Here is a 27,440-nt window from a genome sequence, read left to right as displayed (position 1 = left end):
TATTATGGGCTTAAATGCCAATTTATTAATATCTCAACCTTTTTTCCATCTCACCAGCCGTCTGATGGGCTCACGCCGCGAAAGTAACACATCCACTGGACCACCATCCACGGACCCCATAGGTAGCATACACAATCTGCAATTGGACATAATGGATGACATTGTGCAATCGCGCAAGGCTCGCATGAAACTCTGGACCACCAGCAGTGAAAAGGTGTGCGAAGTGGAAACCCTCAACGAAGTGGGTGGTACAACGCCCCAGCGTTACACCAATCGTCGCTACTCCGAATGTGTCTCTGCTCAGCCCACACCTTCGCCCGGTTACCGTAGAGCCTCCGAACATCCCGCCATTATATCGCCCTGTGTTGCCCAGCCCACCAGCAATCGTTCGTCAACCAGGCGAAAGAAAAGTTCCGGTTTTCTAGGTAGTCGAACCGACATCAGTTCGATTTTCAGCAATCTCACCTCATCGGCGATAGAAATACACAAATGTGAGGACAAGCCGACACCACCTTCCTCCTCGTCGGCCAATAAGTCTAAAACCAGCACTTCGTCAACTTTGCAGGCTCCATCACATAGTAGTTCCAATCTCTTAGATCCCAATGCGGGGCGGTCAACGCGATCCAATAGCTTTGATGTTTCCATACTCAACAATGCCAAACAATTGGTTTCCGATGCTCAGGATAATAGTTCGGCGGCCCTGTCGGGCTGGTTTGCGAATCGCCATGAGCCAATGGCCCGCAAGAAGAGTATACGCAGTAAGAGCACAGCCATGGCTTTATCCAAAGATGTGCTAGAGAAGCTGCAATCCAAAGATGTCTTACGCGAAAGTAAACCCAAGCTTAAGCCGCGTAGTAAACAGAAGAGTTGGACAGATCACACCAAAGGCACCATTGTGGATGCCACGGTCATTGGATCGGCCATAGAGGGTTTCTTGCGGAAAAATTCCGCCTCTGGGCCTTCGGGCAGCAATGCTCCGGGCGCAAGCACATCGAGCAGCAGCACAAAGGCACCACCCAAGGGTGCAGTGCCCAAAGACCATCATGGCTCCACATCAAGGCGAAGTCGAACCCAGGCCCAAGCAGCCAATGCGGTACGCACAACCCTAAATTGGTTTGGCAAGGGGGATGAAGATGACACGAAGGATACCTGTGATGCATCACTGTGCTCGACCCTAAAGGATTTGTTTGTTAAATAATTACCGGGGAATTCTTTATTTAAATTAAAATAATCCCACCCTCAATTGGTAGCAGATTTTTGTTGGATTTCGTTATTAACCCCCAAAATGTGGTAATTTGTTTTTATTTTAAATATTTCATTCAACTTATTTTAATCCCCTTTTGTTGTTGACATTGACAGGCAATAACATGGAATGTTTGAAAGCTTTAGACAAAAATATAAATTTAATGATAGCCTAGATTTCCTGAAAATGTGAGATTCAAGGATAGACAAACTAGTATACATAGGATAACAAAATTAATGCAACTCCTATACAGGATAGGGTAAGTTCTACTACAGAAATGTGAAATAATTTTGTATTTTTAATGTATGTATATATCCACCTAATCATCTCAAAGCAAAGGGAAATAAGTTTAAAGTATTTTCCAACTGTTGGAAGTTTCTTTTTATATCATTTGCAGTCGAATATGTACTTGAGAGTTAAAGAAAATTTTGCTCAAATTTATTTTGTTTTTCACACAATTGAAGCTTAAAAATTATACTTCAGTCTTTTTTATATCAGCACCTTGAAGTATTCCTCAACCTGTTTGTTGCTCTTGCCATGTCTGACCGATTGCCTTAAAAACTATAAAAATTTCCAATCTGCTTCTAAGTGCTTTTTGGATATTCTACTTCATATTGTCGCCTAGTGGCCACCATTTTTATCTGATTGGAATAAAAGTGATCCATGAAAGCGACCTCTTAAGCAGTTGGAAGCTTCAGTGTTAACCTAATTTGTCCGATATTTAGTATTTGTAGCCCAGAAACATTTATAATAAGGTGTCCCAAAAAACTTAAAGTATTTTTATAGCCTCCACCACCACCGTGGTAAGGGATTTAAAACTTTGTGCATTTGTTTGCAACGCTAAGAAGGAGAGAAGATAGACCCATTGATAATTACACCGATCGGCTTGGAATCACTTTCTGATTCGATGTAGCTATGTTGACTCACGGACATGCGCTATTGATTTTGAACAAAATCGGTTCAGATTTACATATAACTCCCATAAACATCTTTCATCCGACATGGCTTTTTATACCCTACACCACTACTGTCATACAGAGTATTATAACTTAGTGCATTTGTTTGTAACACCCAGAAGGAAGAGAGATAGACCCATTGATAAGTAAACCGATCGACTCATATTCACTTTTTGATTTTTTAAAGCCAAGAGACGAAGCCTATTGAAATGGGGAAAATCGGTTCGGTAATTTGTTAACCGATTCTCTGGAAATTTGACAGGAAGTATTTTCTTATGACTCTCGTTATTACTGGTGAATTTCAGATTAAAAATCGGTTCAGATTTGGATATAGATTCCATATATGCAAGCTACTGCAAGCGCATTTATTTATCAATCTTCCCAAAATTTTGCACAACGCTTTCCTCGACTACCTACACAATATGTAAGAAGTTTGCATGAAATCGGTTCAGATTGAAATATAGCTGCCATTTATATGTATGTCTGATTTTGAGTAATGTTGCAATAATGGGGTCATTTGTTAACCAATTCTTTCGAAATTTGGCACGAAGGATTTTTTTTTTTTTTTGTTTTTTTGACTCTTGATATTACTGATGAATTTTATATAAATCGGTTCAGATTTAGGTATAGCTCCCATATATATAAATCACCTGATTTTCCCTTCTAGAGCCACTGCAAACCCATTTATTCACCAATCTTCCTAAAATTTTGCGCAATGCTTTTCGCGACGACTACCGCAATATCAAAAGAGTCAATGGGGTAATTCGACAATTTGTCACGATTTTATGGCAGATTTTAGAAAAATCGGTTCTTTTATGGGTCCAACAACTTATATCGGAAGATCGGTATATACGGCAGCGATATTCAAATATACACCGGTCTAAACTGTATTCGACACTGATATCGAGGGGCCTATTGCAACTGATTGTGTCAAATTTTACCGAAATAGGTTAATAAATGCACCCTTTAAGGGCCCAATAACTTAAATCGGGAAATCAGCTATGTCCAAATATTTATTCCTCCTAACCATATTCGCCATATATTTCGAGGGATTTAACACAACTCGCTGCGCCAAATTTCAGCAAAATCGAACAATAACTGCGGATTTATAACTACAACATTTACCGATCGGTCCATATGGGGCTATATCAAGATATTGCCCATTATAGCCCATCTGCGAACTTAAGCCGTCGTAATCGTATCAGTAGATCAACGTAGAACAGTCAATTCTGAGTTGTACACAACCATTTGTTTGCCAGTTGTCTTCCAAGAAATCAGGAAAATCAACCGCTAAAGACGGTTCACTCCTCACCACGAGGTGAGGAGTGAACCGTCATCCATCGTATAGTTATGCTTGCACCGAATGACTTCTTTTTAATACCTTACGTAAAAAATAAAACGTTTTTCGACACCTGAAGAAGCGGTTGATGCATTCAGAATGCGTATCTTGGAGATACCTCAATCAGAGTGGCAAAAGTGCTTCGACAATTGGTTCGAACGCATGCAAAAGTGTATAGATCTTAAATGGGGAATATTTTGAAAAACGATAAAGCGATTTTCGATTATTAATATAAAAGGAACCCCCGTATGAGAGAAGTATCCCCTGTTCCTTTACGGAATATTCATGGGAAAAAATTTAGTAGACCATATATCGAGAGATCGGTCTATATTTTTTTTTTTTTTTTTTTTTTTTTTGTTTATTAATTCATTAAATATATTTATTACAAAATTATATTAGTGCCTCAGCGCCAAAAGGCATTACAGAGGCTAGTTGGCTGGTTCTTACAAAATAATGAAAATTTTTTTATGTTTATACATATTTTAAAGACAAAAGAAAATCTTGCATATATATATAGTGAAGCAAAGTTATACGAAATGAGTTTTTATATGATTATTTATATACCAGAAGCATAGTTTATTACCGAATTGTTTACAAAAGATTGTCAAGGTTCAATAAAATGTGTTCTTTTAACAACATCTTGAATATAGAAATTCTAGTACATGATTTAACAGCATTTGGCAAATTATTAAATTCGTTGGAGCCGGAAAATTCAATACGTTGCTTTGTTGTCTCCGTGCGGCATAACGGTATTCGCAAAAGTTGATTATTTCTCGTATTAAATGAATTTTGATTTCTCCTAAAGCAAATTGTATGATGACCTATGTTGTTCAAACATTTGTAAACGTAAAGAATTGTTTGGAATTTATAAATACCATGTACAGGTAATACATTGGGAAAAAGGTTGCAAAATAAAGAACGCGTCGGATAACTGAGTGGCACGCCTGCCACACATTTCAAAGATTTATTTTGGAGTCGCTGCAAAGACCTCAGCTCTGAACTTTGCCTATATCCATAAATAATTGCCATATAATTCAGTTGGCTTTGAATTAAGGATTGATATAAAAGAAATTTCGTGTTGTGATCAAAGGCGTACCTAAATTTAAACAATATACCAATAACGGAAGACAGTTTCGATTTTAGGTATCTAATGTGCATGTCCCAGGTGAGATTTGATTGCAAGTAGATACCCAAATATTTTATCGAGTTAACTTCCTGCAATTCTTGACCGTCAACTCTAATGTTAAATCCTGGCTCAAAATTTCTTTGAGGACGAAAGCGTATTAATTTCGTTTTCGACCGATTAATAAAAAGTCTATTGATTCGCATATATTCAAATACAAGTGCAACATCACGCTCTATATAGCACCTTGCAGTCGATTCTAGTTTATACGGATATAACAAACACAAGTCGTCGGCGTACATAAATAATTTACCGGTCAATTGTAATTTATTCAGGTCATTTATGTATGTCAAAAACAGTAGGGGGCCTAATACACTACCTTGAGGCACTCCATAATCCACTGAAGCCAGTTCACTCTTGCAGTCCTGTACCTGAACAAATTGTTTCCTATTTCGCAAATAAGAAGCAAACAATTCTAATTCATTGCCACAAATACCATAATATCCCAGTTTTCCCAAAAGAATGTCATGTTCAATCATGTCGAAGGCTTTCGATAAATCGAAGAAAATACCAACAACGCCGGTGTTACCTTTATCCAATAAATTACACATATAATTTTGGACATTGACTACCGCTTCCTCGGTTCCACAACCTTTCCTGAACCCGAACTGATTGTCACATAGAATATTATTGGTCTCGAAGTATATAGAAATTTGACGACCAATAATCCTTTCAAAAATGTTATTAACGACTGGTAACACTGATATCGGTCGGAAGTTATTAATACCTAGAGTTTTTTTCCCCTTTGGTATTGGAATAACCCTATGGATTTTCAAAATGTCAGGATACATTTTCGTATCAACCATGCTATTAAATATGTCAACCAGGTGCGGCGCGATATTCCTAGTACATACCTTTATCGCCTTTGAGGAGACCCTATCATGTCCACAACTTTTATTCAATGATAAATTTGATATTTCTATTTCAATCTCTTCAAGAGTAGTATAACGCAGTGTGAATAAACATTGGTAGTGTGCCAATGTACCCAAAGAATTAAAGTGATCAGACTGTTCAACTGGAATTGCACGTTTCAAGTCCTGAACTGACTTCAAAAAATGTTGGTTCATTATCTCAGCTTTATCCAGATCATTGTCCAAAGAATTACCAGCACTGTCAGCAAAATTAATGTCCTTTTCACAATTTCTCCCTAAAGTGTCATTCAAGAATCTCCAAGTTCTTTTCGAATCATTCTGGAAATTTTTTAAGTTAACAACATAATAATTATTCATAGATTCCTTGTGGGCCTTTCGAATAACTTTGCTTATCCCTTTCAGTTGACTATTTATACGAATATTATTCCGATCCCTTCTTCTTAGTTTCAGTAGTCGATTCTTGTATTCTATCAGTTTGAGTAAATTCCCATTAAGCCAAGGAGATATTTTAGATCTAAGTGATGTACTGCGATCTCTTGAAATCGTTGAGTTATCAATCGCCAATTGAATGTGCCCTATCAAATTTTCTGCATCTACCGATGGGTCACCGATGCAGGAAAATGATCCAAAACTTCCTTCGGCTGATCTCTTTAACATTTCATAATCACATTTAGAAAAAACATTTTGTACGGCGTTTTGAATCTGATAAATGGAATCAATAGCACAAAATATAATGTTATGATCACTCAAATTACATTCTACGGAATAAATACTTAAGGGATTTCTAACATTGGTGTAAACATGGTCAAGACTTGCGTTACTATGGGGCCGCGTCACCAAAGTGTGACAATTTCTCAAATCAAAATTTAGCAGCATATTGGAAACATCATCAAAAGACACATCGAGTGCATCTATATTCGCATCACCGAAAAAAACTATTGGATTTCTAGCATACAAATTTAGTATTTTCTCCAAAAAATTCATAAAATTTAATCTGTTGCATTTTGGTGATTTATAATACGAGACGATGGCAAGAGGTTTCCCTTGGATTTTAAAGTCACTTAGCTTTAAAACAATAGAATCTATAAAACCCAAACTTTCACATTGTACGTCTAAAACTTGTAGATGCTCCCTTATAAATACCGAAGTACCACCATATCCGTCGGATCGGCAACAATGTATGACTTTATAGCCTGGTATGTTGTAAATTTGTGCAACATCGCTACTAAACCAAGTCTCTTGAACAGCAAGAACTGCAGGTAATATACGTAAGCTACTGATTAAAGACCGAAATTTGTTAAATTTCGCAATTGAAGATATGCTTCTGATATTCACAGATAAAATATTAAAATGATTTATATTTAAATTGCTTGCTGAATTGAAAGAATTTATGCTTGAAAAATAATTATTTGACATTATAAAATAGAGAAATTAATTTAAACAAAAAATTTAAGAAAAAGGTATTAAATATCTACCAATTTTAGGATGGCGACTCATCGTCATTATCTGAACCCTCATCAACATTTTGAACATGAACCGAACGTCGTTGATTTGGTTTAAATGTTGCAGCTTCACGTAATAATTTATCGACATCATCTTCATTTTTAATTAATCTCGGCTTAGATAACTCTCCTCTTTTAGCAAAAACTCTAGATCCACTTGTGTACACTGCTCTAAATCCCACACTCTTCAAAGCTTTTGCATATTTAAATAGGCTCATTGTTTCTCTGCTTAAGTAGTCATTCACAAAAATGTTTTTGGTTTCCTCTTGTTCCTTTAATTTCGGTTTAATTGCCATAAGTTTTGACTTTTCACTTTTTGAATTAAACTTAACGACTACTGTTTGACTGCCTCCTTTTCCATTCAAAAAATAAGCATCAGCAATTGCTGCAGGCTGCATTGCAACACCAACATCGGTGGAAAGCTTAACAACTGTATCCACAGCCGACTGGTTTGCATTTGACTTCACACCAGTGATAACGCAATCATTCTGCACCCTTTGGTCATTAAGAAATTTAACAGATGTTTTTAAAACCTCGACTTCAGCTTTTAACGCCTTATTTTCTTTTTGAACAATTTCTATTTTCTTTTTGTTTTCCGCTACGTTCTTCAAAATGTCATCATATTGCTTCGACATAAAATTCATGGTCTCATTCATCGCACTCAGCTGATTTCTCATCTCTTCTCGCATTGCATTTAGCTCAGTTGTTATGGATGCGTTGTTGTTGTTTTTTTGGTTGCTGGCTGATTGGTTATTATTTTTGTTTCTTTTGTTTCCATCGCAGATATGACACACATATTCTTCTTCTTCATGCACTAATAGGTGGTTGAATTCTTTTTTGTTTAACTTCGTACAAACTGCATGGAAGCTTTTGTTGCATTTATCGCAATCTATTGTTCCTTCGTTTTCTTCAATTTCTAGTTTACACTCACTGCAAACTAAACGCTTATTTGCGATACTACGCCTGCTGGTTTGTGGCATTTTAACAATATCGATATTGCAATACAATATTTATCAAAGACAAACGTTTCAAATAAATTTTTTTGGTTGATTTTTTTTTTATATCCACTTTTTTGTTCACCGTCTGTTTTTTTTTGTTCAATCTCTTCGTGTTATATCAGAGCATTCCGTTATTGTCCGTTAGACATTTCCGTTAGACATTTCCGACCATTGTAATGCCACAGGAACAGGAGAAGGAAGATGCCTTCTAGTTTCCACTGTCGAGCAATCCAGATCGCTTACAAAAGCCCAACACCTAAAGTGGCACTCCTTCTGACTGCCAGTGCGGCATCACTGGAATACGCAATTTTTGCACGATTTGGCTAACATTTTGGTCGTATTTATCTGTTACGATTTCCAACAACCTTGCAAGGTACCGTACAAATTGGTCTTTAACCTTATATAGCTCCATCGATCTCTGAATTATCCTTGTTCTTCTGCCAGTTGCATAAAATTTTGCCTGGTTCGGCAGTATTTTTGTGCGTAGAGTAAATTTATGCCCTCAACTAAATTTATTTTTTGTAAATTATAAACACAATCCATAGAGGTGGTATCCCAGGATTTAGCCCGGCCGAAATTAGCACGTTTTTACTTGGTTTCCACCAAAATTTAGCTGGTATTGACCATTATCGGTCTTGGACACATTTAGTTCTTTTAGATTCACGACATTTTTGCTTGATATGGTCTAGATTGGACTTAATTTCTTTAATGTTGCAAACAGAACTATCTGCCGAATAAAAGTGCTAGCATTATAAGAGGCACATATATTAATTCGACAATATTGGGATATGATGTATATCGGACTGGCCAAAGTTAATTCATTATTGGTTGCATTTTTAACACCTCTTCTCTTTGAATTTACTGGACTTTCTTTTAATGCTAATGGTGAATGGGCTGTTTTTTTTTTTACTTTTTCCAAAGTATATTTTAAGTATTCAAAAATAGCAAGTAAATACAATTTGTAAATTTAAAAAAAAAAAACTTTTGTACATTGACTTCATTAATGTTTATGTATATCGTATCAATTAAACAAAAAACTAAAAAAACCAAAACCTGAAAACAAAAAACTCAACAGCAATAAAAAAAATGAAATACAAAAACTTGTTAATACAAAAGCAACACAAAAACAAAAACATAGTCTCAATGGTCATCATAAAACAATAACAGAAATCAAAAGAATACAAATGTTTTGTACATCAATGTTTGCTATTAAATCCCAAACAGAACTCTCGCAATAATGTTGTATCAATCAATGAAATGTGTGATAATTTCATTTGATATGATTTGTTTCTTGAACATAAAATGGAATATCTCGATGTGATGTGTTTGTTACCAAAAACTACAAAAAACTCAAGAATACCAAAAAACAAAGGTTTTTGTAAAATGTTGTCAAATACAAAACTAATTAACTAAGTGCTGCTGCTGCACAGTGTAGCGAAACAATGATCATGGAGAGATATAATGACTGCAAAAAAAACACACACACATACACACCCAAAATACAATCCCCCAAAGTAAATCGCATCGCATCGCATCATTCAATTCAAGCTGTCATCAAATCAAGGCAAAGAGAATATTTTTTGTTTTTTTTTTTTCCCTTTCACCACATGTAGTTTCATTTGGCAACAAACCGAAAAAATTGTTCTTCACTTTTTTTTTGCACTCAACTCAAGTCACATCAACAGGATCAAAACCATATTTCATTATAAGGCAAACATTGAAATACTGAAAATATTTAAAATATATTGAAAATATTTAATGTCAAAGCAAAAACAAAAAAAAAAAAACTCAATCAACAATGTAATGTAAAGTTAACTACTGACAAAACCCAAAATGTTAAAGCAACCACCAAAGTATTAATACCAGAAAAATAATGAAATTAAATATTGTTGCCAAAAATATAAGCATACCTTAAATGCTAAATTGAAGTTGAAAATAAATATGAAAATTTAATACATGTTACAGTAGACCACTTGGGAAACATTTGTTAAATATATGAATATTAAATTAAATGATGTTTTAAAATAGGACCTTTAGCAACAGCAACAACAAGAACAACAACACACAAACCAAGACAATATCAAAGTTAATTTTCTAAATCCCTCTTAACGTTGTTTCATGCATACATATATACATACTCGTATATATATAAAAATATTATATTATAAAATTTAAGCATTTATAACTTTAATGTTATCTTTTTCAGAGTCTTTTTTTGTAAGCAATTTGTAAGTATTGTTGAAATGTTCCTTTATTTTTTATTCAAAAACAAAAAAACAACCAAACAGAAGATATCAATGAAAATTTACACCGATTTACAAAAACAAAGACAAACTATTAGCCTAACTATATGAACAAATATTTATAAATTATTGTATCTATATTTTTCTATTAACATAAGAAGCCTACAATGTTACTTGCAAGCCATTTTAAATGTTTCAAAACAATCAAATCTATAGAATTGCATTATAATGGGGAATTAAGTGGACCGTATTATTCTTTTAAGAACTTTCCAGCAAAATAAATTGGAAGCTATGCTAAAATAACAACATTTTATGTTCACACTTCCAAAGTAACAACGTTTGATCTATTCCTACATTTTGGGAACTAATTTGAGATAGCATTGAATATGTTTAGTTGAAGCACTTCCGTGAAAAAGACATTGCGGAAAGTTATGAATAAACTGCAATTTTTGTAGTTTACAATCAACATATCCTTGGTTGTGTGTTCCAAAAATGCTGTATGTTCCAAAAATTTTACAACATTTTATATACAGTCGGAACTCGATTGTTTGGGAACCTCTATTACTCGGAAAAGAAATGATATTTTTGTCTTTTTATACCCTCGACCATAGGATGGGGCTATATTCATTTTGTCATTCCGTTTGCAACACATCGAAGTATGCGTCTAAGACCCCATCTTATATATAACAAGTAAAAGCATGCTAAGTTCGGCCGGGCCGAATCTTATATACCCTCCACCATGGATCGCAATTGTCGAGTTCTTTTCCCGGCATCTCTTCTTAGGCAAAAAAAGAATAAAAGAAAAGATTTGCTTTGCTATTAGAGCGATATCAAGATATAGTCCGGTTCGGACCACAATTAAATTATATGTTGGGGACCTGTGTAAAATGTCTGCCAATTCGAATAAGAATTGCGCCCTTTGGGGGCTCAAAAAGTAAATAGAGAGATCGATTTATATGGGAGTTGTATCAGGCTATAGACCGACTCAGACCATAATAAACACATATATTGATTGTTATGAGAGGATCCGTCGCACAAAATTTCAGGCAAATCGAATAATAATTGCGACCTTTAGAGGCTCAAGAAGTCAATCGGATGAAAATTTAGGCTTCCAGGGGCTGAAGAAATCAAATCGGGAAATCGGTTTTTATGGGAGCAATATCAAGTTCTTGACCGAATCGGACCGTACTTGCCTCCGTTGTTCGGAGTCATAATAGAACACCTTGTGCAAAATTTCAGCCTAATCGGATGAAAATGTAGGCTTCCAGGGGCTCAAGAAATCAAATCGGGAAATCGTTTTAAATGGGAGCTACATCAGGTTCTTGACCGATCTGGACCGTATTTGGCATATTTATTGAAAACAGAACACTTTGTGCAAAATTTCAGTCAAATCGGACAGAAATTGTGGCTCCCATGGGCTTAAGAAGTCAAATCGTGAGATAGGTTTGTAAGTGAGCTATATCAGGTTATGGACCGATTTGAACCTTATTTAGCACAGTTGTTGGAAGTCATAGCAAAACACGTCGTGCAAAATTTCATTCCAATCGGATAAGAATTGCGCCCTCTAGAGAATCAAGAAGTCAAGACCCAAAATCGGTTTATATGGCAGCTATATCAGGTTATGGACCGAATTAAACCATACACGGCACATTTGTTGGATATAATAACAAAACACGTCGTGTGAAATTTCATTCCAATCGGATAAGAATTGCGCCCTCTAGAGGCTCAAAAAGGCAAGACCCACGATCGGTTTATATGGCAGCTATATCAAAACATTGGCCGATATGGCCAATTTGCAATCCCAACTGATCCACACTAATAAGAAGTATTTGTGCAAAAGTTCCAGAGGCTAGCTTAACTCCTTCGATAGTTAGCGTGCTTTCGACAGATAGACGGACGGACGGACAAGGGGACGGACATGGCTAGATCGACATAAAATGTCACAACGATCAAGAATATATATACTTTATGGGGTCTCAAACGAATATTTCGAGTAGTTACAAACAGAATGACGAAATTAGTATACCCCCCATCCTATCGTGGAGGGTATAAAAAATCAATTTGTGTTTGTTTGTCGGTTTGTTTGTTTGTGTGTTCCTTATAGACTCAAAAACGGCTGAACCGATTTTCTTGAAATTTTCACAGATGGTGCATAATGTTCCCTTAGTGAAAATAGGGTACAACATTTTTTGATATCTGAAGAGGGGTCGGACCCTCCCCCTTACCAGATCTCGTTTTAAGCGAAATTTTGTGTGTCCTCTTATAGTAACCTAAAAATAAAAATTTGGTATCGAAATTTCGGATGGAGTACCTAGGGGAGGCAGCCCCACCCCCAAAACCTACCAAATATATATATAGACCAATCATGACTATATGGGACTCAAATGATAGGTATTTAAGAGTAGAAAACGCATCTGCTATCCAATTGTCGGACTAAGTGTTTGGGGGACCACCCCAACCACCTAAACACCCCTAAATCGGACATATTTACCGGCCTTGGCAATATGAGAGGTATTTACGAGTAGAATACGAACTTGGTATCCAAATGTGTTACCAAGTTTCTGGGGGTGCACCCTCTCCGCAAAACACCTCCCAAACAGGACTTATTTACTGATCATGGCAGTTTGGGGCATAAATTAAAGGTATTTAAGTGTAGAATCCGAATCTGGTATCCAAATGTGGGACCAAGTTATGGAGGGCCGCCCCTTCCAAAAACAACCCCCAAAGAGAACAAATTTCCTACAATAACACTATGGGGCTCAAATGAAAGGTGTTTGGGAGTAAAGCACAAATCTGATATCAATATTCGGTAAAAAGTGTGTATGGAGCCAACCCACCCCCATAACACCACCCATATAGGACGTATTTGGCTGACTATTGCAATATGCGCTGTAATAAGTCGTATTTTAGAGTAGAACACGAATCTGTGTCACTGAACGACCGCCCTATCCCCCAAAACACCCCCGAAATGGAAATATGGGTCTCAAATGAAAGGCATTTAGGAGTAGACCACGAATCTGATATCAAAATTCGGGACCAACTGCCTAGGGGACGTCTCTCCCCCCAAATAGGACGTATTTGCTCACCATGCCACCGTAGCGCAGAGGTTAGCATGTCCGCCTATGACACTGAACGCTTGGGTTCGAATCCTGGCGAGACCATCGGAAACAATTTTTCAGCGGTGGTTTTCCCCTCCTAATGCGACATTTGTGAGGTACTATGCCATGTAAAACTTCTCTCTAAAGAGGTGTCGCACTGCGGCTCGCCGTTCGGACTCGACTATAAAAAGGAGGCCCCTTATCATTGAGCTTAAACTTGAATTGGACTGCACTCATTGGTACGTGAGAAGTTTGCCCCCGTTCCTTAGTGGAATGTTCATGGCCAAAATTTGCAATTTGCTCACCATGACAATTTTGGGTCTAAAAGGGAGTGGATCTCGATATTGATAGTTTTTAGGGCCCATACCCTAAACTGGACATATTTGCTGACTTTTGCAATAAAGGGTTTAAATGAAAGGCATTTGAGATTAGAAAACGAGTTTGATGTCCAACTTTGAGGACAATGGCAATATGGGGTTCAGATAAAGGATAATTGAGAGTAGAGCACGTTGCTGATATATATTCAGGGCTAAGTGTTTGGGGGACCACCCCAATCCCTAAAACACCCATAAATCGGGCATATTTACCAACCACGTCAATGTGGGTCTCAAATGAAAGGTATTGAGGGTCTACCCCTTTCCTAGAACATCCCACAAATATCAATTTTTAACTGGCCATGTCCGTCCGTCTGTCCATCTGACCGTCTGTGAGTTGTGTTAAGACCTTCGACATCCTTCTTTAATTTGGCTAAGATCGGTTCAGATTTGATCGGTTCAGATATAGCTGCCATATAAACCGATCTCTTGATTTAACGTCTTATGTCCATAAAAGGCGCATTTATTATGCGATTTCGCCGAAATTTGCGACAGTGAGTTGTGTTAGGCTTTTCGACATCCGTGTTTTATATGGTTCAGATCGGACTATATTTGGATATAGCGTTAGTAGACGCATCGTTTTCACAAGTTGTTACGAGCTCTGCAGGATTGTGATAGGTGCCTGCATAAAACACCATTTGGACTTGACCCAGTTTACCCCTGTTCCTAAATGGAATAATCATGGGCGAATTTGCATTTGTGTCATCACTCTCTTCCCCACTCATCCTCTCAAGTAAAGCAATTCTATAGAAAAAAAAAACGAAAAAACCACCAAATAACCTGAATGAAATTAAATCTACGTATCCTTAAAACTAAAATGAAAAAAGATACATACCTCTTGAGCCCACTGTACCTTAAAAATATAAACAAAACTTGTTGAAATTACAAAAAGAAGATAAACTTACTCAATCATATATCAAAAACAAAACAAAAATACCCACCTTTATTAAATGTTACAACAAGAAATTCAGTAAAACCAAAAATCTTTATGAGTTTATAATTAATTTATTTTTGAAAAAGAATAGAAAAACAAACACAAATACCCAACATCGTTATATTTGCAAACAACAAATCGTCATCGATAGCAAAATAAAAAGAAATCCAGGCTGCACATTTCACACGAAAGCCATGAATAGGAAACCAAACAAATTGGATGAATACAGCAAACTGCAATGTTCGAACAGAAATTGTGTAGCAAGGATGGCACAACAAGGGGGAAAAGGGAAAATACGCATATTACCATTTAATTATTAAGCATAACTTATAAATTAGAAAACAAAGTAAAGAGAAACCAAAGCAAACCAAAAGCCAAACCAAAAGCCAAACAACAAGAACAACAAACATTCACAACACCTACACTACACTACTACTTAATATTAATGCTCAACTTATTTAATTAGAGAAGTTACCAAATTAATTAAATAAAACCATACAAATACACATACAGACACACACACACACAAGCATAACAATTACACAAAAGATTCAGAGGCGGAATTTTAAAGATCTGAGTGGGAAAAATTATGAAGGATTTTGAGATAAATATAAAAAAAAATTTGAAAAAAGGGGAAACGGGAAAAGAAAAATTGCATGGGAAGGCCATCCAAAGGCAGGAATTCTGTATAGAAAAATGATCTCCCTATTTATATAAGAAACAAAAAATTTAATTGAAGTCCTTTTTTTAAGTCCAACATTTCCTTTGAAAACAGGTGGAGCATGGGAGTTCTTTGACACAACCTACTACAATGCTGTGCGTTGTTAAAGTAATGCAGGGTTTTGTTTCTCACAAGGAGGGGAGGGCCTTATAAGAGATCTGACAAAATACTTTACCGCCTCTGGACATATGCATATATGAAATTGTTAATACATTTACGTACCAAATCAAATGTTAGTTTACCTTATCCCTTAAGTCCATCAATAAGACACACACACCCACACAGTCCGCCTGTGTGCTTCTTATAGCTTAAGTAATGTAATATAAACATATGAAACATTTACAAAAACACATAATATACACGTGTACTGTTAGTTCAATATTAAGAATCCTTACAAAGGACAAAGTGTAAATTAATTTAAAAATTTAGTAAAACAACATATATTAGCGATTCATGTTGATGATGATAGCCAGACGATAATCTATAAGAGATAACCAAAAAGCCCTAATACTACGAAAAACAAGAATCCATAAACAAAACATCAATAATTAAATTATACATAAAATACTAACGTCTCTATTTCTCTCTATTGGATGTGAAAATAAACAAAAAAGAAGAATATGCAGAGTTTTTATTTGGAAAATAAATAAAAAAGGTAAAGTAAAAAAGGTTATAAATAAAAGAGGTAAAAGTATTAGACTTTATAGTACTATGTATTTTTGTATAGAATAATGATTAGTTTTCAAAAATATGAGGTCCTTAAATCCTTTTTTCGAAGAAAAAACACAGGAGTGTAATATGATAACTTGTTATACTCGTATTTATAAGAAACTTTTGATGAAACTAAGTAGACTAGCTTGTTCCTTTAATGTTGTTTGTTTGAAAAATATAATAAAAAGAGTCAGTTTGTTGACAGAAGCTTTACAATTCAGGTGTGGGGTTCCCAAAAAAAAAAATAAATAAAAAAAAAGAAGACTCAAAAAAAAAAAATTTTTTTTTTTAAATATGGATTCACGCCCTACTCGAGAAAGAATTCTTTCAGCTTTGAAAGCTTCAAATGTGGAATTTCTAGAAACAGCGTCAATTGCACAATTGAGAACATTATATGATTCTTTGCAAGTTAACGGTGGTCCATCAAAGCAGACTGAATTGCCTTCTGGAAATGTGGTTTCTTCTGATTCTGCTGGGAATTCATCTGTAACTGTCACTACAATGTCATCCAATACTTTGAATGAAACTCCCGTTATTAATTCCGCAACTGCCGATCCTGAAAATTTGCTTCAGTCATTTCAATGTAATGGTGAGTCCACAAATCAAACTGAATTGGTTCTTGGAACTGCCGCTTGTTTTTCTGCCGCACGGACTTCAACCGATTTAATATCTAGAAATACATTGAGTGTCGCTTTTAATAACAGCGAAATTGGCGTATCCTGTGCAAATCTTCGGCAAACACAGACTTCAGTGCCTCCTTCCGTAATTTCTTCCGTACCTTCCGTCTATAATTCTTCTGCTTCCGTTCCTGTAAATACAGTTCAAAGACAATTTCCTGGACTTCAGGGACTGCTGCTTCTGTTTCTGCCGCCCGGACTTCATCAGTTATTTTACGCTTTTTTTTTGCATTGCTCTTCAATTCTGTATGCTCAACTCGAAAATTTTTTTTGGCATCAAAAATTGAAAATTTCATAAGGGGTTAGCCTTTGTTAAAAAAATGCAAAAAATATGAAATGCGAAATTTCTACTATTTCTGTTTATATTACGAATCATCTTCAAATTTCGAACTGTGGAATGCCTAAAATTTTTCGAAAATCGAAAAAATGAAGGAGTTACAGCGTTTTAGACTTTGAAATCTATTGTGAATTTAGACCTTGACATCTACTGTGAATTTTTTGGTCAAATCATGCGATTTTAGGCATTTTTCGAAGAAAAAACACAGGAATTGCGCTCATCCGTTGTGTTTAGCATTACTCTTCAATTCTGTATGCTCAATTCGAAAATTTTGTTCGCATCAAAAATTGAAAATTTCATAAGGGGTTAGCCTTTGTTAAAAAATGCAAAAAATATGAAATGCGAAATTTCTACTATTTCTGTTTATATTACGAATCGTCTTCGAATTTCGAACTGTGGAATGCCTAACATTTTTCGAAAATCGAAAAAATGAAGGAGTTACAGCGTTTTAGACCTTAAAATCTATTGTGAATTTAGACCTTGAAATCTACTGTGAATTTTTTGGTCAAATCATGCGATTTTAGGCATTTTTCGAAGAAAAAACACAGGAATTGCGCTCATCCGTAGAGTTTAGCATTACTCTTCAATTCTGTATGCTCAACTCGAAAATTTTTTTCGCATCAAAAATTGAAAATTTCATAAGGGGTTAGCATTTGTTAAAAAAATGCAAAAAATATGAAATGCGAAATTTCTACTATTTCTGTTTATATTACGAATCGTCTTTGAATTTCGAACTGTGGAATGCCTAACATTTTTCGAAAATCGAAAGAATAAAGGAGTTAAAGCGGTTTAGACTTTGAAATCTATTGTGAATTTAGACCTTGAAATCTACTGTGAATTTTTTGGTCAAATCATGCGATTATAGGCATTTTTCGAAGAAAAAACACAGGAATTGCGCTCATCCGTTGTGTTTAGCATTACTCTTCAATTCTGTATGCTCAACTCGAAAATTTTGTTCGCATCAAAAATTGAAAATTTCATAAGGGGTTAGCCTTTGTTAAAAAAATGCAAAAAATATGAAATGCGAAATTTCTACTATTTCTGTTTATATTACGAATCGTCTTTGAATTTCGAACTGTGGAATGCCTAACATTTTTCGAAAATCGAAAAAATTAAGGAGTTACAGCGTTTTAGACCTTGAAATCTACTGTGAATTTATACCTTGAAATCTACTGTGAATTTTTTGGTCAAATCATGCGATTTTAGGCATTTTTCGAAGAAAAAACACAGGAATTGCGCTCATCCGTAGTGTTTAGGATTACTCTTCAATTCTGTATGCTCAATTCGAAAATTTTTTTCGCATCAAAAATTGAAAATTTCATAAGGGGTTAGCATTTGTTAAAAAAATGCAAAAAATATGAAATGCGAAATTTCTACTATTTCTGTTTATATTACGAATCGTCTTTGAATTTCGAACTGTGGAATGCCTAACATTTTTCGAAAATCGAAAGAATGAAGGAGTTAAAGCGGTTTAGACTTTGAAATCTATTGTGAATTTAGACCTTGAAATCTATTGTGAATTTTTTGGTCAAATCGTGCGATTTTAGGCATTTTTCGAAGAAAAAACACAGGAATTGCGCTCATCCGTAGTGTTTAGCATTACTCTTCAATTCTGTATGCTCAACTTGAAAATTTTTTTCGCACCAAAAATTGAAAATTTCATAAGGGGTTAGCCTTTGTTAAAAAAATGCAAAAAATATGAAATGCGAAATTTCTACTATTTCTGTTTATATTACGAATCGTCTTTGAATTTCGAACTGTGGAATGCCTAACATTTTTCCAAAATCGAAAAAATGAAGGAGTTACAGCGTTTTAGACCTTGAAATCTACTGTGAATTTATACCTTGAAATCTACTGTGAATTTTTTGGTCAAATCATGCGATTTTAGGCATTTTTCGAAGAAAAAACACAGGAATTGCGCTCATCCGTAGTGTTTAGGATTACTCTTCAATTCTGTATGCTCAATTCGAAAATTTTTTTCTCATCAAAAATTGAAAATTTCATAGGGGGTTAGCCTTTGTTAAAAAAATGCAAAAAATATGAAATGCGAAATTTCTACTATTTCTGTTTATATTACGAATCGTCTTCGAATTTCGAACTGTGCAATGCCTAACTTTTTTCGAAAATCGAAAAAATGAAGGAGTTACAGCGTTTTAGACCTTGAAATCTATTGTGAATTTAGACCTTGAAATCTATTGTGAATTTTTTGGTCAAATCATGCGATTTTAGGCATTTTTCGAAGAAAAAACACAGGAATTGCGCTCATCCGTAGTGTTTAGCATTACTCTTCAATTCTGTATGCTCAACTCGAAAATTTTTTTCGCATCAAAAATTGAAAATTTCATAAGGGGTTAGCCTTTGTTAAAAAAATGCAAAAAATATGAAATGCGAAATTTCTACTATTTCTGTTTATATTACGAATCGTCTTCGAATTTCGAACTGTGGAATGCCTAACATTTTTCGAAAATCGAAAAAATGAAGGAGTTACAGCGTTTTAGACCTTGAAATCTACTGTGAATTTATACCTTGAAATCTACTGTGAATTTTTTGGTCAAATCATGCGATTTTAGGGATTTTTCGAAGAAAAAACACAGGAATTGCGCTCATCCGTAGTGTTTAGGATTACTCTTCAATTCTGTATGCTCAACTCGAAAATTTTTTTCGCATCAAAAATTGAAAATTTCATAGGGGGTTAGCCTTTGTTAAAAAAAATGCAAAAAATATGAAATGCGAAATTTCTACTATTTCTGTTTATATTACGAATCGTCTTCGAATTTCGAACTGTGGAATGCCTAACATTTTTCGAAAATCGAAAAAATGAAGGAGTTACAGCGTTTTAGACCTTGAAATCTACTGTGAATTTATACCTTGAAATCTACTGTGAATTTTTTGGTCAAATCATGCGATTTTAGGCATTTTTCGAAGAAAAAACACAGGAATTGCGCTCATCCGTAGTGTTTAGGATTACTCTTCAATTCTGTATGCTCAACTCGAAAATTTTTTTCGCATCAAAAATTGAAAATTTCATAGGGGGTTAGCCTTTGTTAAAAAAAATGCAAAAAATATGAAATGCGAAATTTCTACTATTTCTGTTTATATTACGAATCGTCTTCGAATTTCGAACTGTGGAATGCCTAAAATTTTTCGAAAATCGAAAAATGAAGGAGTTGCAGCGTTTTAGACCTTGAAATCTATTGTGAATTTAGACCTTGAAATCTATTGTGAATTTTTTGGTCAAATCATGCGATTTTAGGCATTTTTCGAAGAAAAAACACAGGAATTGCGCTCATCTGTAGTGTTTATCATTACTCTTCAATTCTGTATGCTCAACTCGAAAATTTTTTTCGCATCAAAAATTTAAATTTTCATAAGGGGTTAGCCTTTGTTAAAAAAATGCAAAAAATATGAAATGCGAAATTTCTACTATTTCTGTTTATATTACGAATCGTCTTCGAATTTCGAACTGTGGAATGCCTAAAATTTTTCGAAAATCGAAAAAATTAAGGAGTTACAGCGGTTTAGACTTTGAAATCTATTGTGAATTTAGACCTTGAAATCTATTGTGAATTTTTTGGTCAAATCATGCGATTTTAGGCATTTTTGGAAGAAAAAACACAATTCCTGTGTTTTTTCTTCCAAAAATGCCTAAAATTGAAAAAAATTGAAAATTTCATAAGGGGTTAGCCTTTGTTAAAAAAATGCAAAAAATATGAAATGCGAAATTTCTACTATTTCTGTTTATATTACGAATCGTCTTCGAATTTCGAACTGTGGAATGCCTAACATTTTTCGAAAATCGAAAAAATGAAGGAGTTAAAGCGGTTTAGACTTTGAAATCTATTGTGAATCTAGACCTTGAAATCTACTGTGAATTTTTTGGTCAAATCATGCGATTTTAGGCATTTTTCGAAGAAAAAACACAGGAATTGCGCTCATCCGTAGAGTTTAGCATTACTCTTCAATTCTGTATGCTCAACTCAAAAATTTTTTTCGCATCAAAAATTGAAAATTTCATAAGGGGTTAGCCTTTGTTAAAAAAATGTAAAAAATATGAAATGCGAAATTTCTACTATTTCTGTTTATATTACGAATCGTCTTCGAATTTCGAACTGTGGAATGCCTAACATTTTTCGAAAATCGAAAAAATTAAGGAGTTACAGCGGTTTAGACTTTGAAATCTATTGTGAATTTAGACCTTGAAATCTACTGTGAAATTTTTGGTCAAATCATGCGATTTTAGGCATTTTTCGAAGAAAAAACACAGGAATTGCGCTCATCTGTTGTGTTTAGCATTACTCTTCAATTCTGTATGCTCAACTCGAAAATTTTTTTCGCATCAAAAATTGAAAATTTCATAAGGGGTTAGCCTTTGTTAAAAAAATGCAAAAAATATGAAATGCGAAATTTCTACTATTTCTGTTTATATTACGAATCGTCTTCGAATTTCGAATTGTTGAATGCCTAACATTTTTCCAAAATCGAAAAAATGAAGGAGTTACAGCGTTTTAGACCTTGAAATCTATTGTGAATTTTTTGGTCAAATCATGCGATTTTAGGCAATTTTCGAAGAAAAAACACAGGAATTGCGCTCATCTGTAGTGTTTAGCATTACTCTTCAATTCTGTATGCTCAACTCGAAAATTTTTTTCGCATCAAAAATTGAAAATTTCATAAGGGGTTAGCCTTTGTTAAAAAAATGCAAAAAATATGAAATGCGAAATTTCTACTATTTCTGTTTATATTACGAATCGTCTTCGAATTTCGAACTGTGGAATGCCTAACATTTTTCGAAAATCGAAAAAATTAAGGAGTTACAGCGTTTTAGACCTTGAAATCTATTGTGAATTTAGACCTTGAAATCTATTGTGAATTTTTTGGTCAAATCATGCGATTTTAGGCATTTTTCGAAGAAAAAACACAGGAATTGCGCTCATCCGAAGTGTTTAGCATTACTCTTCAATTCTGTATGCTCAAATCGAAAATTTTTTTCGCATCAAAAATTGAAAATTTCATGGGGGGTTAGCCTTTGTTAAAAAAATGCAAAAAATATGAAATGCGAAATTTCTACTATTTCTGTTTATATTACGAAACGTCTTCGAATTTCGAACTGTGGAATGCCTAACATTTTTCGAAAATCGAAAAAATGAAGGAGTTACAGCGTTTTAGACTTTGAAATCTATTGTGAATTTAGACCTTGAAATCTACTGTGAATTTTTTGGTCAAATCATGCGATTTTAGGCATTTTTCGAAGAAAAAACACAGGAATTGCGCTCATCCGTAGAGTTTAGCATTACTCTTCAATTCTGTATGCTCAACTCGAAAATTTTTTTCGCATCAAAAATTGAAAATTTCATAAGGGGTTAGCCTTTGTTAAAAAAATGCAATAAATATGAAATGCGAAATTTCTACTATTTCTGTTTATATTACGAAACGTCTTCGAATTTCGAACTGTAAAATGCCTAGCATTTTTCGAAAATCGAAAAAATGAAGGAGTTACAGCGTTTTAGACCTTGAAATCTATTGTGAATTTAGACCTTGAAATCTATTGTGAATTTTTTGGTCAAATCATGCGATTTTAGGCATTTTTGGAAGAAAAAACACAATTCCTGTGTTTTTTCTTCCAAAAATGCCTAAAATTGAAAAAAATTGAAAATTTCATAAGGGGTTAGCCTTTGTTAAAAAAATGTAAAAAATATGAAATGCGAAATTTCTACTATTTCTGTTTATATTACGAATCGTCTTCGAATTTCGAACTGTGGAATGCCTAACATTTTTCGAAAATCGAAAAAATTAAGGAGTTACAGCGGTTTAGACTTTGAAATCTATTGTGAATTTAGACCTTGAAATCTACTGTGAAATTTTTGGTCAAATCATGCAATTTTAGGCATTTTTCGAAGAAAAAACACAGGAATTGCGCTCATCCGTTGTGTTTAGCATTACTCTTCAATTCTGTATGCTCAACTCGAAAATTTTTTTCGCATCAAAAATTGAAAATTTCATGGGGGGTTAGCCTTTGTTAAAAAAATGCAAAAAATATGAAATGCGAAATTTCTACTATTTCTGTTTATATTACGAATCGTCTTCGAATTTCGAATTGTGGAATGCCTAACATTTTTCCAAAATCGAAAAAATGAAGGAGTTACAGCGTTTTAGACCTTGAAATCTATTGTGAATTTTTTGGTCAAATCATGCGATTTTAGGCAATTTTCGAAGAAAAAATACAGGAATTGCGCTCATCTGTAGTGTTTAGCATTACTCTTCAATTCTGTATGCTCAACTCGAAAATTTTTTTCGCATCAAAAATTGAAAATTTCATAAGGGGTTAGCCTTTGTTAAAAAAATGCAAAAAATATGAAATGCGAAATTTCTACTATTTCTGTTTATATTACGAATCGTCTTCGAATTTCGAACTGTGGAATGCCTAACATTTTTCGAAAATCGAAAAAATTAAGGAGTTAAAGCGGTTTAGACTTTGAAATCTATTGTGAATCTAGACCTTGAAATCTACTGTGAATTTTTTGGTCAAATCATGCGATTTTAGGCATTTTTCGAAGAAAAAACACAGGAATTGCGCTCATCCGTAGAGTTTAGCATTACTCTTCAATTCTGTATGCTCAACTCGAAAATTTTTTTCGCATCAAAAATTGAAAATTTCATAAGGGGTTAGCCTTTGTTAAAAAAATGCAAAAAATATGAAATGCGAAATTTCTACTATTTCTGTTTATATTACGAATCGTCTTCGAATTTCGAATTGTGGAATGCCTAACATTTTTCCAAAATCGAAAAAATGAAGGAGTTACAGCGTTTTAGACCTTGAAATCTATTGTGAATTTTTTGGTCAAATCATGCGATTTTAGGCAATTTTCGAAGAAAAAACACAGGAATTGCGCTCATCTGTAGTGTTTAGCATTACTCTTCAATTCTGTATGCTCAACTCGAAAATTTTTTTCGCATCAAAAATTGAAAATTTCATAAGGGGTTAGCCTTTGTTAAAAAATGCAAAAAATATGAAATGCGAAATTTCTACTATTTCTGTTTATATTACGAATCGTCTTCGAATTTCGAACTGTGGAATGCCTAACATTTTTCGAAAATCGAAAAAATTAAGGAGTTACAGCGTTTTAGACCTTGAAATCTATTGTGAATTTAGACCTTGAAATCTATTGTGAATTTTTTGGTCAAATCATGCGATTTTAGGCATTTTTCGAAGAAAAAACACAGGAATTGCGCTCATCCGAAGTGTTTAGCATTACTCTTCAATTCTGTATGCTCAAATCGAAAATTTTTTTCGCATCAAAAATTGAAAATTTCATTGGGGGTTAGCCTTTGTTAAAAAAATGCAAAAAATATGAAATGCGAAATTTCTACTATTTCTGTTTATATTACGAATCGTCTTCGAATTTCGAACTGTGGAATGCCTAACATTTTTCGAAAATCGAAAAAATGAAGGAGTTACAGCGTTTTAGACTTTGAAATCTATTGTGAATTTAGACCTTGAAATCTACTGTGAATTTTTTGGTCAAATCATGCGATTTTAGGCATTTTTCGAAGAAAAAACACAGGAATTGCGCTCATCCGTAGAGTTTAGCATTACTCTTCAATTCTGTATGCTCAACTCGAAAATTTTTTTCGCATCAAAAATTGAAAATTTCATAAGGGGTTAGCCTTTGTTAAAAAAATGCAATAAATATGAAATGCGAAATTTCTACTATTTCTGTTTATATTACGAAACGTCTTCGAATTTCGAACTGTAAAATGCCTAGCATTTTTCGAAAATCGAAAAAATGAAGGAGTTACAGCGTTTTAGACCTTGAAATCTATTGTGAATTTAGACCTTGAAATCTACTGTGAATTTTTTGGTCAAATCATGCGATTTTAGGCATTTTTCGAAGAAAAAACACAGGAATTGCGCTCATCCGTTGTGTTTAGCATTACTCTTCAATTCTGTATGCTCAACTCGAAAATTTTTTTCGCATCAAAAATTGAAAATTTCATAAGGGGTTAGCTTTTGTTAAAAAAAATGCAAAATATATGAAATGCGAAATTTCTACTATTTCTGTTTATATTACGAATCGTCATCGAATTTCGAACTGTGGAATGCCTAACATTTTTCGAAAATCGAAAAAATTAAGGAGTTACAGCGTTTTAGACCTTGAAATCTATTGTGAATTTAGACCTTGAAATCTATTGTGAATTTTTTGGTCAAATCATGCGATTTTAGGCATTTTTCGAAGAAAAAACACAGGAATTGCGCTCATCCGTTGTGTTTAGCATTACTCTTCAATTCTGTATGCTCAACTCGAAAATTTTTTTCGCATCAAAAATTGAAAATTTCATAAGGGGTTAGCTTTTGTTAAAAAAATGCAAAAAATATGAAATGCGAAATTTCTACTATTTCTGTTTATATTACGAATCGTCTTCGAATTTCGAACTGTGGAATGCCTAACATTTTTCGAAAATCGAAAAAATTAAGGAGTTACAGCGTTTTAGACCTTGAAATCTATTGTGAATTTAGACCTTGAAATCTATTGTGAATTTTTTGGTCAAATCATGCGATTTTAGGCATTTTTCGAAGAAAAAACACAGGAATTGCGCTCATCCGTAGTGTTTAGCATTACTCTTCAATTCTGTATGCTCAAATCGAAAATTTTTTTCGCATCAAAAATTGAAAATTTCATAGAGGGTTGGCCTTTGTTAAAAAAATGCAAAAAATATGAAATGCGAAATTTCTACTATTTCTGTTTTTATTACGAATCGTCTTCGAATTTCGAACTGTGGAATGCCTAACATTTCTCGAAAATCGAAAAATGAAGGAGTTACAGCGTTTTAGACCTTGAAATCTATTGTGAATTTAGACCTTGAAATCTATTGTGAATTTTTTGGTCAAATCATGCGATTTTAGATATTTTTGGAAGAAAAAACACAGGAATTGCGCTCATCCGTAGAGTTTAGCATTACTCTTCAATTTTGTATGCTCAACTCGAAAATTTTTTTCGCATCAAAAATTGAAAATTTCATAAGGGGTTAGCCTTTGTTAAAAAAATGCAAAATATATGAAATGCGAAATTTCTACTATTTCTGTTTATATTACGAAACGTCTTCGAATTTCGAACTGTGGAATGCCTAACATTTTTCGAAAATCGAAAAAATGAAGGAGTTACAGCGTTTTAGACCTTGAAATCTATTGTGAATTTAGACCTTGAAATCTACTGTGAATTTTTTGGTCAAATCATGCGATTTTAGGCATTTTTCGAAGAAAAAACACAGGAATTGCGCTCATCCGTAGTGTTTAGGATTACTCTTCAATTCTGTATGCTCAACTCGAAAATTTTTTTCGCATCAAAAATTGAAAATTTCATAAGGGGTTAGCCTTTGTTAAAAAAATGCAAAAAATATGAAATGCGAAATTTCTACTATTTCTGTTTAAATTACGAATCGTCTTCGAATTTCGAACTGTGGAATGCCTAACATTTTTCGAAAATCGAAAAAATGAAGGAGTTACAGCGTTTTAGACCTTGAAATCTATTGTGAATTTTTTGGTCAAATCATGCGATTTTAGGCAATTTTCGAAGAAAAAACACAGGAATTGCGCTCATCTGTAGTGTTTAGCATTACTCTTCAATTCTGTATGCTCAACTCGAAAATTTTTTTCGCATCAAAAATTGAAAATTTCATAAGGGGTTAGCCTTTGTTAAAAAAATGCAAAAAATATGAAATGCGAAATTTCTACTATTTCTGTTTATATTACGAAACGTCTTCGAATTTCGAACTGTGGAATGCCTAACATTTTTCGAAAATCGAAAAAATGAAGGAGTTACAGCTTTTTAGACCTTGAAATCTATTGTGAATTTAGACCTTGAAATCTATTGTGAATTTTTGGGTCAAATCATGCGATTTTAGGCATTTTTCGAAGAAAAAACACAGGAATTGCGCTCATCCGTAGTGTTTAGCATTAGTCTTCAATTCTGTATGCTCAAATCGGAAATTGTTTTCGCATCAAAAATTGAAAATTTCATAAGGGGTTAGCCTTTGTTAAAAAAATGCAAAAAATATGAAATGCGAAATTTCTACTATTTCTGTTTATATTACGAATCGTCTTCGAATTTAGAACTGTGGAATGCCTAACATTTTTCGAAAATCGAAAAAATGAAGGAGTTACAGCGTTTAAGACCTTGAAATCTATTGTGAATTTAGACCTTGAAATCTATTGTGAATTTTTTGGTCAAATCATGCGATTTTAGGCATTTTTCGA

At 34.1% G+C, this 27,440-nt stretch overlaps 1 protein-coding gene across 3 annotated transcripts in view; it reads left to right on the top strand.

The window, feature by feature from the left end:
- Nucleotides 1-2,696, top strand: part of LOC106081960 (uncharacterized) — a 612,487-nt gene extending 609,791 nt beyond the window's left edge. For 2 of the 3 annotated variants that reach the window (XM_059367731.1, XM_059367730.1), the window contains one exon: nt 58-2,696. In XM_059367731.1, the coding sequence (XP_059223714.1) occupies nt 58-1,198 (1,141 nt within the window). In that variant the 3' untranslated portion in view covers nt 1,199-2,696. The remainder of the gene's footprint in view (nt 1-57) is intronic. The other variant, XR_009398108.1, reaches the window with a different exon arrangement.
- The last annotated feature ends 24,744 nt before the right edge of the window (nt 2,697-27,440 follow it).

This window comes from Stomoxys calcitrans, chromosome 4, assembly GCF_963082655.1.
Source record: "Stomoxys calcitrans chromosome 4, idStoCalc2.1, whole genome shotgun sequence".
NCBI classification, from domain to species: domain Eukaryota; kingdom Metazoa; phylum Arthropoda; class Insecta; order Diptera; family Muscidae; genus Stomoxys; species Stomoxys calcitrans.
The sequence above is the reverse complement of the archived record's forward strand: the minus strand, read 5'-3'. Positions and strand labels throughout refer to the sequence as shown.